This window comes from Oncorhynchus gorbuscha, unplaced genomic scaffold (genome assembly GCF_021184085.1).
Source record: "Oncorhynchus gorbuscha isolate QuinsamMale2020 ecotype Even-year unplaced genomic scaffold, OgorEven_v1.0 Un_scaffold_633, whole genome shotgun sequence".
Lineage (NCBI taxonomy): Eukaryota > Metazoa > Chordata > Actinopteri > Salmoniformes > Salmonidae > Oncorhynchus > Oncorhynchus gorbuscha.
In genome coordinates, this window is record NW_025745745.1 from 107,301 (window position 1) to 123,216 (window position 15,916).

Consider the following 15,916-nt stretch of genomic DNA (forward strand, 5'->3'; position numbering starts at 1 on the left):
GCCTTGCCCCTGTGGTATATAGTCTTAAGGCCTAGACAATAAGACGCAGTGACAATAAATTCAACCACACCTTTGTTTCATTACAATACAGGAGAGCAACATCTGTCCAGTGAAGTCTACAAAACATATCACATGTAACAAACAGTTATATGACCGACAGCATGGTCAAACAAAGTAATGTTTCATACATTTTTGGACGACTAAACAACTATTGATTTAGAACCATGGAGAGTTACAGCAAGTCACAAAGAAAACAGGAGCTGCCTCCACTATTCCAGCACCATTTCAACTTCAACATTTCTACATCTAATCACCTATGCTTAGTCTAATAAAGTGATAACTAAAAGATACCCAAAACGATTTAGTCCAATCAACGTAAGCTAAACATGTTGTGGCTGTCCATGGCACTGGTTTGTGTGTGTGTGTGTGCGCAAGTAGAAAAAAACATGTTGACTCACCCTACTTGTAGAGAAACGCCAATGCTATCCAACTCTTTCATGTTTCCTAAACGGTCTAGAACTCTGTCATACAGTACACGCTTTTAGTTTTTGATGTCCTAGGCTACCTGGCTAAAATGCTTGCTCACTAGGCTTTCATGGGCAACAATGCGCCAGGCCAGCTAGGTAACATTAGCATACCACAGTGCATTCAGAAAGTATTCAGACCCCTTGACTTTTTCCACATTTTATTACGTTACAGCCGTAAAAAAAATGTTATCTACACACAATACCCCATAATAACAAAGCAAAAATAGTTTATTTTTCTTTTTTTAAACAACAGATACCTACCTTATTTACATAAATCATCAGACCCTTTACTCATTACTTTTTTGAAACACATTTGGCAGCGATCACAGCATTGAGTCTTCTTGGGTATGACACTACAAGCTTGGCACATCTGTATTTGGGGAGTTTCTCACATTGTTTTCTGCAGATCCTCTCAAGCTCTGTCAGGTTGGATGTAGGGTGTGGCTGCACAGCTATTTTCAGGTCTCTCTAGAGATGTTCGATCGGGTTCAAATCTGGGTTCTGCTTTGGCCACTCAAGGACATTGAGATTTGCCCCGAAGCCACTCCTGCGTTGTGTTGGCTGTGTGCTTCGGGTCGTTGTCCTGTTGGAAGGTGAACCGTCACCCTAATCTGAGGTCCAGAGTGCTCTGGAACAGGTTTTCATTAAGGATCTCTCTGTACTTTGCATTGTTAATCTTTTCCTGACTAGTCTCCCAGTCCCTGCTGCTGAAAAATATGCCCACAGCATGATGCTTCACCGTAGGGATGGTGCCAGGTGTCTTCCAGATATGATGCCAGAACAGCTTCAATGCGCCCTGGCATAGATTCTACAAGTGTCTGGAACTTCCTGTGTGGAAGCTATTCATGCTTTCAATATACTTTGTATCCCTCATTTATTCAAAATGTTTCCTTTATTACATATAAAATGGACAGAGTTATTGCTTGAGTTGCAATACAAAATGGAAAATAAAGTTGCGGATAAAGTTCGTAATGACACAATTTCATGCGTACAACATCTAAAGACCTGTATCACTATACTTAGAGCTTTGTAGTCTGTAAAAGGATGAATTTGGGTGTTTTTGTGTCGCCTTTGTTGATGTTTTTTCCGTGGCCCCATACTGCTACACAGCAGTATGGTCCAATTCACATGTTGTCATTCCTACTGCCTCTGATCTGGCAGACACACTAAACACCCTAAACACTCACTAAACACAAATCCATTTTCAATGATATCTTAGTGTTGGAGTGTGCCCCCGGCTATCCGTAAATGAAATAAAACAACTGGAAAATCATGCCATCTGGTTTGTTTAAAGTTTCGTCTTTGCAGAAATCGCTGGTTGCAAAAATGTGCATAGTTCACCTAATTTCAGTTTGTGCAAAACAAGCAGCCATTGTGTAGAGAATCATTGTACCATCTAAACCACTGTGAAATATATTTTCCATAACCAAAAATAATGTATATTCAGTTGTTTGACGCTGGTGTACAGTACAAGACCGAAAGTAAAGGACTCAAAAACTAAACTTCAGAATGGAAAGCACAGAAATGGCACACATAGAATGTATCTACTGCTTCTTAGACTTGCTTTCAATGACACTGAAAGATCTATAACTCACAAATGAGCATTTGGTCGGGTTGCTCAAAAAGTTACATATTGTTGCTTTGATATAAGGAATTTGATGTATAGCATTTACTTTTAGCCAGAAGGGGACTGGCCACCCCTCATAGCCTGGTTCCTTTCTAGGTTTCTTCCTAGGTTTTGGCCTTTCTAGGGAGTTTTTCCGAGCCAACGTGCTTCTACACCTGCACTGCTTGCTGTTTGGGGTTTTAGGCTGGGTTTCTGTACAGCACTTTGAGATATCAGCTGATGTACGAAGGGCGATATAAATAAATTTGATTTGACTCAAGAATGACAATTTAGTTATTTTTCCACCACTGACAATGTGGTTTTTGTGAGTGAAAATATACAACGAAGACAAGGTTATTCAGTAAAATAGTACATAGTGCTGCCTAAAACAAACTGCAACCTTGTACTAAATGTTTTTTGAGTCAGTTATGCATTTATATTCATTTATTTAATCTACTATAGGTTACATGTACTTACTTTGTCATTTAAAGTGTGCACTTTGTCTAATGTAAATGAATGAATATTTTGTTGTCAATGTTTAGCTGCCTGATCTATTGAAATTAGATAAGTGATTAAGAAGTGTTAGGTTCTAAATAAACAGTGTAAAAAACTAACAGACAACTAGTCAAAGCTCCAAACAAATATATTCACCCACTGGGTCAAACAGCTGCATAAGACAGACATATTTACACAAACTCCCTGCCCATCTAGACAGACATGTTTACACAAACTCCCTGCCCATCTAGACAGACATATTTACACAAACTCCCTGCCCATCTAGACAGACATGTTTACACAAACTCCCTGCCCATCTAGACAGACATGTTTACACAAACTCCCTGCCCATCTAGACAGACATGTTTACACAAACTCCCTGCCCATCTAGACAGACATGTTTACACAAACTCCCTGCCCATCTAGACAGACATGTTTACACAAACTCCCTGCCCATCTAGACAGACATGTTTACACAAACTCCTTGCCCATCTAGACAGACATGTTTACACAAACTCCCTGCCCATCTAGACAGACGTTTACACAAACTCCCTGCCCATCATCTAGACAGACATGTTTACACAAACTCCTTGCCCATCTAGACAGACAATACATCTCTGTTGCAAGGCAGAAACTTAAGTGTTTCCTCTCATTGGTGTAGTCATGGCCCTGCCTCCTATGTGTGTATGTCATAGGAGTGTTCCTTCATCTGACCTGACCTCGGCCCACATTCCTCACTCCTCCCTAATCCACGGCTATACAACCTTATCAGTGACTGAAACTAGACCGTTGCCCTTCTCCTCTCCATATCATACATGAGATTTAACCATAACATGTTCTGACAGAATGTAAACCTTCTGCACTCCCCTTTCTCCCTCAGCACATTTGCATACACCCAGTTCTAATATGTAAATATGAATGAGGATATTTCAAGTTAGAACCCAAGAGAATAAATATAATATATTTTTAGAGAATAGAGAAAGCGCCAGAACTGTCAAGTCAATAACTTTTTGTGTCTGATTCTCTTTATTACTACAGACCAGACCGACTCAGATTAAGTCTGAGGCCAGTAACATCAACAGTGACGACAAACCCAGCCTGCCTCTCTCCTTTCACACTGAGTCAAAACCTACAGTCACTGGGTCCTGATTGTGACAGTGGAGCCCAGTTTGCACTGCAGGATCCAGAGATGGCATCAGTGAAGTTGGACGACTGCAGTCAAACACTGGAGCTGAATGTCAACATTAAAGATGAAGAGGAGGAGGAGAAGATTGGGAAATCTGTTTCTCATGGTAAGAGCAGGTTCTGTATATAAGTTATCTTCAGAAGTTAGACCTCCACAAGTTATGACCCAGTCTGTTGCTAGGTTGAATTCTATAATTCAACATCACACATCCCTGAACAACTGGTCTATCTGGAGTGATCAGAGCGTAGACTAAAGAAGTGAAGTAGACAAACTGACAGTGTTTTGAAGTTGTATGAAATGAGTCTGTGTAGTCACTAGGCTTGGGTGGTATACTGTATACCGGGGTATTTGGAAAACGCCACGGGATGGTTTTTCAATATCATTGAAACTATTTGATTTTAAAAAAGCAAATATTTGTATAAAGTCTCCAAGGTCACCCTTGGAGCCTTTTTCCTCGCTAGGTTTTTTCCCAGGTTCCTCCCTTCTAGGGCGTTTTTCCTAGAAACTGAGCTTCTACATCTGCGTTGCTTGCTGTATGTGTCTTAGGCTGGGTTCCTGTGAAGGACTTTGTGACAACTGCTGATGTAAAAAAGGGCTTCTTAAAATACATTTGATTGATATGTACAGTTGAAGTTGGAAGTTTACATACACCTTAGCCAAATACATTTAAACTCAGTTTTTCACAATTCCTGACAATTAATCCTAGCACAAATTCCCTGTCTTAGTTCAGTTAGGATCACCACTTTATTTTAAGAATGTGAAATGTCAGAATAATAGTAGAGAGAATTATTTATTTCAGCTATTATTATTTTCATCACATTCCCAGTGGGTCAGAAGTTTACATACACTCAACTAGTATTTGATAGCATTGCCTTTAAATTGTTTAACTTGGGTCAAATGTTTCAGGTAGCCTTCCACAAGCTTCCCACAATAAGTTGTGTGAATTTTGGCCCATTCCTCCTGACAGAGCTGGTGTAACTGAGTCAGGTTTGTAGGCCTTGCTCGCACATGCTTTTTCAGTTCTGCCCACACATTTTCTATGGGATTGAGGTCAGGGCTTTGTGATGGCCACTCCAATACCTTGACTTTGTTGTCCTCAAGCCATTTTGCCACAACTTTGGAAGTACGCTTGGGGTCATTGTCCATTTGGAAGACCCATTTGCGACCAAGCTTTAACTGATGTCTTTAGATGTTGCTTCAATATATCCACATAATTTTCAATTCCTCATGATGCCATCTATTTTGTGAAGTGCACGAGTCCCTCCTGCAGCAAAGCCCCCCCACAACATGATGCTGCCACCCCCGTGCTTCACGGTTGGGATGGTGTTCTTCGGCTTGCAAGCCTCCCCCCTTTTCCTCCAAACATAACAATGGTCATTATGGCCAAACAGTTCCATTTTTGTTTCATCAGACCAGAGGACATTTCTCCAAAAAGTACGATCTGCTTCTTCCTTGCTGAGCGGCCTTTCAGGTTATGTCGATATAGGAGTCGTTTTACTGTGGATATAGATACTTTTGTACCCGTTTCCTCCAGCATCTTCACAAGGTCCTTTGCTGTTGTTATGGGATTGATTTGTACTTTTCGCACCAAAGTACATTCATCTCTAGGAGACAGAACGCGGCTCCTTCCTGAGCAGTATGACGGCTGTCTGGTCCCATGGTGTTTATACTTGTGTACTATTGTTTGTACAGATGAGCGTGGTACCTTCAGGAGTTTTGAAATTGCTCCCAGGATTGAACCAGGTCTACAATTTTTTTTTCTGAGGTCTTGGCTGATTTCTTTTGATTTTCCTATGATGTCAAGCAAAGAGGCATTGAGTTTGCAGGTAGGCCTTGAAATACATCCACAGGTACACCTGTCAATTAGCCTACCAGAAGCTTCTAAAGTCATGAAGCTTCTACATTTTCCAAGCTGTTTAAAGACACAGTCAATCCACAGATATGTAGCATGGACTCTAGGGCTGACACCATTTAGTAGATTATTTGGTCGATAGGCTGTTGGTCCACCAAGATTTCTTTAGTCGAGCAGTAGCAAATATCAACAAAAACAATCATGACAAGACACCTGTTTGTTTCACGCCTGTCTGAATGGACTAATGGACTACAGTTATTGCTTGTGTTTCCTGTTTGACTGTTTGTTTAATAGCCTACTGATTCCATGAGCACCGAGCCTCACGCAACCACATGTTGGATAAACAATTTCACTAATTCGTCTGTTTGTTGTCTTCGCTATGCTGTAATAAAGGCTTTACTTTCTCTCTCTGTTTAAATAGCCCCTTTGGTATTATTTATGATTCATTTAGTGTCCGATAATAATAATAATAATACCTCTCCCTTTTCTTGATCTTTTGTGATTATTACTATTATTATGACCAACTATTATTATGACCATCATAATGATAATAGGTAATGCCGTTATCATTAGTAGGCTTAGTATATAACTCTTTGGCCTGAATGTCAAGCGTCACGTCTGGAGGAAACCTGGCACCATCCTTACGGTGAAGCATGGTGGTGGCAGCATCATGCTGTAGGGCTGTTTTTCTGCACCATGGACTGGGAGACTAGTCAGGATCGATGGAAAGATGAACAGAGTAATGAACAGAGAGCTCCTTGGTGAGAACCTGCTCAGGACCTCTGACTGGGGAGAAGGTTCACCTTCCAACAGGACAACGACCCTAAGCATACAGTCAAGACAACACAGGAGTGGCTTCGGGACAAGTCTCTCAATGTCCTTGAGTTGCCCAGACAGAGCACGGATTTTAACCCGATCAAAAATCTCTGGAGAGACCTGAAAATAGCTGTCCAACCTGACAGAGCTTGGGAGGATTTCTGTTTTTTATTATTAATACATTTCTTTAAAAAACTGTTTTTGCTTTGTCATTGGGTATTATGTGTAGATTGATGAGAAATAACAAACAATGTAATCCATTTTCGAATAAGGCTGTTACGTAACAAAATGTGGAAAAAGTCTAGGAGTCTGAATAATTAACCGAATGCACTGGAGAAATACATGTTTTAACATTTTTGACCAATTGATTAGTTGAAAGAACAAACTACTCTTGGTTAACCACATATGTTTGTTGTTGTTGGGGACAGCCCTATTGGACTCTACAAGGTGTTGAAAGCGTTGCACAGGGAGGCTGGCCCATGTTGACTCAAATGCTTCCCACAGTTGTGTTAAGTTGGTTGGATGTCCTTTGGGTGGTGGACCATTCTTGATACATAAGTTAAACTGTTCAGCGTCAACCTAGCAGCATTGGAGGTCTTGACACCTACTACCATACCCCATTCAATGGCACTTACATCTTTTGTCTTGCCCATTCACCCTCTGAATTGCACACATACACAATCCATTTCTCAGCTGTTTCAAGACTTAAAACTCCTTATTTAACCTGTCTCCTCCCCTTCATCTACACTGATTTTAAAGCGGATTTAACAAGTGATATCAATAAGGGATCATAACTTGCACCTGGTCAGTCTATGTCGTGGAATGAGCAGGTGTTCTTAATGTTTTTCCCATTCTGCGTATGTCACAAAACTTGACTTTTTTTTCCTGATGCTGTTCACACAGGTGACATTGAGACATTCTCTACATCCAGAAAGCAGCAGGAAGATCACAGAGCTAAGATGTCTCACCACTGCCCACATTGTGAGGAGATTTTCCCAATGCTATCAAAGCTAAAAATACACCTGAAAATACACACAGGAGAGAATCTGTATTCCTGCACTGACTGTGGGAAGAGCTTCACAACATCAAGGGCTCTGACAGTTCATCAGAGAGTGCACACAGGAGAGAAGCCTTACTCCTGCTCCGACTGTGAAAAGAGTTTCTCCCGATTGGATAAGTTAAATAGGCACCAACTAATACACACAGGAGAAAAGTCTTACTTCTGCTCTGACTGTGGGAATTGTTTTGCCCAATTTAATACCTTAAAATCTCACCAGCGTATGCACACAGGAGAGAAGCCTTACTCCTGCTCTGACTGTGGGAAGAGTTTCTCTCAACTGGGAAGCTTACAAACACACCAACGTATTCATACGGGAGAGAAGCCTTACTTCTGTTCTGACTGTGGAAAGAGCTTTAGAACATCAGGGGCTCTGACAGTTCATCAGAGCGTGCACACTGGAGAGAAGCCTTACTCCTGCTCTGACTGTGGGTGCAGATTCTCTCAACGGAGAAACTTAAAAAACCACCAACATATACACACAGGAGAGAAGCCTTACTCTTGCTCTGACTGTGTAAAATGCTTCACAACATCATATGAGCTAACAGTTCACCGGAGAACACACACAGGAGAGAATCCTTACTTCTGCTCTGACTGTGGGAAGAGTTTCTCCCTATTGGATACCTTAATCAAACATGAACGTATACATACAGGAGAAAAGCCTTACTCCTGCTCTGACTGTGGGAAGAGTTTCTCTCAACAGAGTAACTTAAAAAGACACCAACGTTCACATACTGGAGAAAAGCCTTACTCCTGCTCAGACTGTGAAAAGAGTTTTTCCCAATTGGATAAGTTAAATAGTCACAAGCGAATACACACAGGAGAGAAGCCTTACTCGTGCTCTGACTGTGGGCAAAATTTCTCTCAACACAGCAGCTTACAGAAACACCAACGTATACACACAGGAGAAAAGCCTTACTTCTGCTCTGACTGTGGAAAATGCTTCACAACATCATCTGAGCTAACAGTTCACCAGCGAACACACACAGGAGAGAAGCCTTACTTCTGCTCTGACTGTGGAAAATGCTTCAAAACATCATCTGAGGTAACAGTTCACCAGAGAACGCACACAGGAGAAAAGCCTTACTCCTGCGCTGAATGTGGGAAGAGTTTCTCTCAACAGAGCAACTTAAAAAAACACCAATGTTTACATGCAGGAGAAAAGCCTCACTTCTGCTCTGACTGTGGGAATTGTTTTACCCAATTATATACCTTAACATGTCACAAGCGTATACATACAGGAGAGAAGCCTTACTCGTGCTCTGACTGTGGGAAAAATTTCTCTCAACACAGCAGCTTAAAGAAACACCAACGTATACATAAAGGAGAAAAGCCTCATCAGTTCTCTCAGACCAGCTAAGATTAAAGTCCATCACTTAATTCTCATGTCATAAAGTAAGTGGTAACACTGAATTGGATCCTATTGTTTCTCACTGTGAGAACTGTGCAGAGGAAATGGAGAATGTTAGCCTCACTTTACTAATCAGTGTACACCTTGTCAGTTTTGGTGTGTTTTGTTAGCTTCTACTGTAAAGATATTGAGATGACCTTGGATTTGTCCTTAAGGTTGAATAACCTCTGCGGTTTCTCTTGTTGAAAATACGGAGTCTGATGGTTGACCTGGTGGTACTGCTTCCCTCTGCAGTTCTCTGTGGGAATAAGCTAGTAGACACAACATGTATCAGATAGAGATGGTGTGAGGATCAGTTTTCACCTTTTGTTTGGGTGGATATATATGTTTTGACTACTAAGGGACTATAAGGTATTTATAATAAGGGATACCTGGAGAAAATCATATCTCTCTGAAATGGAAATGGATGGCCCTCCCTTCAGTTAAATATATTTTTACCCGACCCTTCCTGAACACTTGACAACAAAAAAAACAAGTGACCCTTGTCGTGGACATTTCCTTAATTACCAACTGATGAGAGAGCAAATCACACATGAGTCAGAGCTATGCTTAATCTTCACCTTTAATAATAATTAAGCTTTTGCAATAGCATTTTGACTTTCAACAGTTCAGTATCTCTAATGAAAAGTTGAGAGTGCCCAACATAATGGCAAATGGGTTCCTTTATAGCAAAGATCCACCCCCCTAGACGACATGACAAAACACAGGTCTTAGGAACTTACACAAAGAAAGACTTTACTTCAGAGAGGAGTATCCCCTAGTCAGACAGAGTTGGCTATAAATTATCGTTCAGTTTGGTCTCCTAAACAAAGCTCTTATCTCGTCCTTGGTACAAAATGGTACCAAGACATTACCCCCGCCCTATGATATATATCAAATTTAGATAGAACCAATTCTAAATACAACCAATCCTGGACAAACTCACGGAGAGGAGAGTGACCCTATAGGTCAACAAAGAGGGAGCATAGAATGATTCCAGACACTGCCACCCTCCTTTCCCCGATGAGAAAAGTAGGGAGTGACTGGCACACAGACACAGTGGAGCAAAAGAGCAAAAGACATGTTTACACATGATGACCCCTTGACCTCTCCCCTCTCTGCAGCCCATGCAACTTAATCTTGACATAGAACAGATAACTGCCATTCGCCACCACTATAGTACAACAAAATACATTCTTATGAGAAATAACTCATAAGCATATCATGAATATAAAACATCTTATCTATGTTACCCAACTAATTCTGATTATTCCCCAACACCCTCCACTATACCCAAAATAATAATTTAAATATGAAGTGGATTGCAGAGAACATGCCTACTGTTTACCTTCACTCCTTGGACAGACCAGAGTCTTAGATATGCCGTTTTAGAAACTGTTCTTCGTTTTGTAAGCGTTACATGGCAAAGTAGCCAGAAGGTTGTGGTTTCGCAGAACACCGTGGATAAGGGTAGGGGTGAACATACAGGTCCCTCCACTAATATTGGGACACTTGGTAAATATGAGCAAAACGGGCTGTGAAAAAAATGTGTTTGCTGTTTATCCTCTTGGTGTTTCATTCAAAATATTTACAAAAATCAAACCTTTTAATTAAAGTAAAATGATTGGAAAAAATACATGTGAAATAAATGTTTTTCTTCAAAACATGTGTTGCACAATTATTGTCACCCCTAGAAATGATTATGAGTCAAATCTAACTGACGTATATTCCTATTCATTTTTTCCCGTTCTTAAGTTCACCTGAGCGATTAGGAACACTTAAGTGGTAAGCCATGACTTCCTGTTTCACTGGGGTGTAAATATATGGTGACACACAGGCCAAGGTCCGGTAGTCATCCATCACTATTGGAAAGATGTGATAATGTGCCACAAAAGGTTGTTGAGCTGCACATATCCACTATCAGGGCAATAATTAAGAAATGTCAAGTTACCGGAGATGTTAACAATGGGCCTGGAAGAGGACATGTGTCTATATTGACCACACGCACAGTGAGGAGGATGGTTCCAGTGGCAAAAACATCTCCAAGGACCACAGCTGGAGAATTACAGACGTTAGTTGGGTCTTGGGGTCAGAAAGTCTCCAAAACTATGATCAGACGCCACCTACATAACCACAAGTTGTTTAGGAGGGTTGCCATAAAAAGCCTTTGCTGTCATCAAACAACAAACTCAAGCGCCTACAGTTTGCCAAACGTTACTGGATCTTTCAATGGGACCAGGTTCTATGGTCAGATGAGACCAAAATAGAGCTTTTTGGAAACCAACACCAGAGGTGGGATTGGTGTAGACAGAAAGATATCCAGACAGAAAGTACCTCATCCCCACTGTGATGTCTGGTGATGGATCTTTGATGTTTTGGGGCTGTTTTTCTTCCAAAGGCGCTGGACCACTTGTGAGGATACATGGTATCATGGACTCCATCAAGTACCAGCAGATATTACATCTAAACCGGACTGCCTCTGCTAGGAAACTGGGCCGTGGTTGGATCTTCCAGCAGGACAATGATCCAAAGTACACCTCAAAATCAACACAAAAAAAATGGTTTACTGACCACCCCACACCATGACTGACCCACCACCAAACTGGTCATGCTGGAGGATGTTGCAGGCAGCAAAACGTTCTCCACGACGTCTCCAGACTGTCACGTCTGTCACATGTGCTCAGTGTGAACCTGCTTTCATCTGTGAAGAGCACAGGGCGCCAGTGGCACATTTGCCTATCTTGGTCTTCTCTGGCAAATGCCAAACGTCCTGCAGTGTTGGGCTGTAAGCACAACCCCCACCTGTGGACGTCGGGCCCTCATTCCACCCTCATGGAGTCTGAAGCATAGGAACTAAGAAGTGGTCTGTGGTTACCACCTGCAGAACCACTCCTTTATTGGGGGTGTCTTGCTAATAGCCTATAATATATGCCATTTAGCAGACGCTTTTATCCAAAGCGACTTACAGTCATGTGTGCATACATTCTACGTATGGGTGGTCCCGGGAATCGAACCCACTACCCTGGCGTTACAAGCGCCATGCTCTACCAACTGAGCTACAGAAGGACCGAAGGCCTATAATTTCCACCTGTTGTCTATTCCATTTGCACAACAGCATGTGAAATTTGTCAATCAGTGTTGCTTCCTAAGTGGACAGGTTGAGTTCACAGAAGTGTGATTGACTTGGAGTTACATTGTATTGTTTAAGTGTTCCCTTTATTTTTTTGAGCAGTGTACCATCCCAGCAGCGCAAAAACTAGGGAAGGAAGTCCATTTTCTTAGAAATATAACTTTGCACTGTGCATCTCCCTGCATGGTCTTGGTATAGCCTAGGCCTATAGTATAGGCTATGGATCATGTTGGATTCTAACTACTTTATTGAACTTTGTTCACAGATGAAAGTTCACGTTTATGTATGTCTTACAATCCTAACAATTTAGAATGGATTTTCTTACGATCCTACGTTCAACGTTTTGGAAGATATCTGGCTCCATAGATTTATGACACATTGTATAACAGGCGATGTCACAACGTACACTACAACATTGTTTAAACATTTTATTTATAAAAGTAGAAAACACACACAACAAAGAACATTACAACATTGTGTATCTTACAGCATTTGATTTTAAAAAGTGAAGAATTAAGAAAACCACCCACACACACCATGAATGTACCTAACATTTGATTTATAAAACCCCCAGTAAAGAATAAAAACACATAAGTCTAGTGTGGATTCATCATGTGTCATCATTAACCAACTACAAAACATATTTACATACAGACTGTATTTAAGTATAAAATAAACAGCAGGCCTGTGTGTCAGCCATTCAGTCCACTATTCAGTACCCACAATGCCTATGGATGGAAACAGTCTTTGAACCACACAGATGTGTTTGAGACAGTATAGTAGTCACTCAAGTTCTCATAAAAAAAAAAAGTAAAAACGGTCAAGTATTGACAGCTATGGTCTAAAACAAACATAACTGACCAGAGTGTTTGAAATACAGTACCATTAAAGTGATCATTACACTTTTATTTAATCCATTTTAGAATAGTTCCAACGGCTGAGCCTAATATAGTGTATAAGAGGTCATACAAGAAGTTTTATAGTGAGTCATATGTTGATGAGGTAAATTATATTTGCTGGTCTTTGATGTGTAATGAGGAGCAACCAGACACTGCACTTGACACATTTGTGAAATTGCTTATTCCAGTTACTAATTAGCATGCACCCATTAAGAAAATGACTGTAAAAACTGTTAAATCCCTGTGGATTGCTGAGGAATTGAAAAATTGTATGGGTGAGAGGGATGAGGCAAAAGGTATGGCAATTAATCTGGATGCCCAACTGATTGGCAAACGTATTTCAAATTAAGAAATCATGACTAAATGAAATAAAACTATAAAGAATCATAGTAAAAGGCTTTGGAGCACCTTAAATTAAATATTGGGAAAAAAGGCAAACTCAGCTCCATCATTCAATGAATCGGATGGCTCATTCATCCCAAAACCAACTGATATTGCCAACCACTTTAATGACTTTTTCATTGGCAAGATAAGCAAACGTATGTGTGACAAGCCAGCAGCAAACGCTGACACTACACATCCAAGTATATCTGACCACATGATGAAAGACAAGAATAGTACTTTTGAATTCCGTAAATTCAGTTTGGAAGAGGTGAAAAAATGATTGTTGTCTATCAACAATGACAAGTCACCAGGGTCTGACAACCTGGATGGAAAATTACTGAGGATAATAGAGGACGATAATGCCACTCCTATTTGCCAAAATTTCAATTTAAGGTTTTAGAAAGTGTGTGCCCTCAGGCCTGGAGGGAAGCTACAGTCATTCCACTACACAAGAATAGTAAAGCCCCGTTTACTGGCTCGAATAGCCAACCAATCAGCCTGTTTCCAACCCTTAGTAAACTTCTAGAAAAAATATATATTTGACCAGATAGAGTGCAATTTCACAGTGAACAAATTTACAAAAGACTTTCAGCATACTTATAGGGAAGGACACTCAACAAGCACAGCACTGACATAAATGAATGATGATTGGCTGAGAGAATTGTTTTTTTGTTTGTTTTTAAATGTTACCCCTTTTTCTCCCCAATTTCATGGTGTCCAATTATTTTAGTAGCTACTATCTTGTCTCATCGCTACAACTCCCGTACGGCTCGGGAGAGATGAAGGTTGAAAGTCATGCGTCCTCCGATACACAACCCAACCAAGCCACACTGCTTCTTAACACAGCGCCATCCACCCCGGTACCAGCCCCACCAATGTGTCTGAGGAAACACCGTGCACCTGGCAACCTTGGTTAGCGCGCACTGCACCTGGCAACCTTGGTTAGCGCGCACTGCACCTGGCAACCTTGGTTAGCGCGCACTACACCTGGCAACCTTGGTTAGCGCACACTGCACCTGGCAACCTTGGCAACCTTGGTTAGCGCGCACTACACCTGGCAACCTTGGTTAGCGCGCACTGCACTGCACCTGGCAACCTTGGTTAGCGCGCACTGCACCTGGCAACCTTGGTTAGCGCGAACTGCACCTGGCAACCTTGGTTAGCGCGCACTGCACCTGGCAACCTTGGTTAGGCACTGCACCTGGCAACCTTGGTTAGCGCGCACTGCACCTGGCAACCTTGGTTAGCGCACTGCACCTGGCAACCTGCACCTGGCAACCTTGGTTAGCGCACTGCACCTGGCAACCTTGGTTAGCACCTGGCAACCTTGGTTAGCACTGGCGGTTAGCGCGCACTGCACCTGGCAACCTTGGTTAGCGCGCACTGCGCCGTGTGCGCTGGTGTGAGATGAGACAAGGATTTCCCTACCGGAGGCGGCTGAGAGAAATTGATGATAAAATGATAATGGGGGCTGTTTTGTTTTGACTTCAGTGAAGCTTTTGACATTATCGTTCAGTCTGCTGCCGGAAAAACATATGTATTATGGCTTTACACCCCCTACTATAATGTGGATAAAGAGTTGATTGTCTAACAGAACACAGAGGGCGTTCTTTAATGGAAGCCTCTCAAACATAATCCAGGTAGAATCAGGAATTCCCCAGGGCAGCTGTTTGAGTAAAGCCAGTGTGTCTATGTATGCGGATGACTCAACACTATACAACAAAGAGCTGCGGTTAGTTTCGGATAGGGTGGCAAGGAATAAGTTAGTCCTAAATATTTCCAAAACTAAAAGCATTGTATTTGGGACAAATCATTCACTAAACCCTAAACCTCAATTAAATCTTGTAATGAATAATGTGGAAATTGAGCAAGTTAAGGTGACTAAACTGCTAGGAGTTACCCTGGATTGTAAACTGTCATGGTCAAAACATATTGATACAACAGTAGCTAAGATGGGGAGAAGTCTGTCCATAATAAAGCACTGCTCTGCCTTCTTTACAACACTATCAACAAGGCAGGTCCTACATGCCCTAGTTTATACCTTCTTAACAACACTATCAACAAGGCAGGTTCTACAGGCCCTAGTTTCTACCTTCTTAACAACACTATCAACAAGGCAGGTCCTACAGGCCCTAGTTTCTACCTAGTTTCTACCTTCTTAACAACACTATCAACAAGGCAGGTCCTACAGGCCCTAGTTTCTACCTTCTTAACAACACTATCAACAAGGCAGGTCCTACAGGCCCTAGTTTCTACAATCAACAAGGCTTCTTAAAAACACTATCAACAAGGCAGGTCCTACAGGCCCTAGTTTCTACCTTCTTAACAACACTATCAACAAGGCAGGTCCTACAGGCCCTAGTTTCTACCTTCTTAACAACACTATCAACAAGGCAGGTCCTACAGGCCCTAGTTTCTACCTTCTTAACAACACTATCAACAAGGCAGGTCCTACAGGCCCTAGTTTCTACCTTCTTATCAACAAGGCAGGTACAGGCCCTAGTTTCTACCTTCAACAACACTATCAACAAGGCAGGTCCTACAGGCCCTAGTTTCTACCTTCCTAACAACACT

At 41.5% G+C, this 15,916-nt stretch overlaps 1 protein-coding gene across 1 annotated transcript; it reads left to right on the plus strand.

Annotated features, from left to right (window-relative positions):
* Positions 1-3,868: 3,868 nt before the first annotated feature.
* On the plus strand, positions 3,869-9,962 carry LOC124019577 (zinc finger protein 658B-like). Its single transcript, XM_046334961.1, has 2 exons — positions 3,869-3,920; positions 7,386-9,962. Exon 2 carries the CDS (start codon positions 7,442-7,444, stop codon positions 8,897-8,899), a length of 1,458 nt encoding a protein of 485 aa, XP_046190917.1. The 5' UTR covers positions 3,869-3,920; positions 7,386-7,441; the 3' UTR covers positions 8,900-9,962.
* The last annotated feature ends 5,954 nt before the right edge of the window (positions 9,963-15,916 follow it).

Excerpts from the sequence above, each read along its gene's own strand:
- LOC124019577 (XM_046334961.1), top strand. The coding sequence starts at position 7,442 with ATGTCTCACCACTGCCCACATTGTGAGGAGATTTTCCCAATGCTATCA.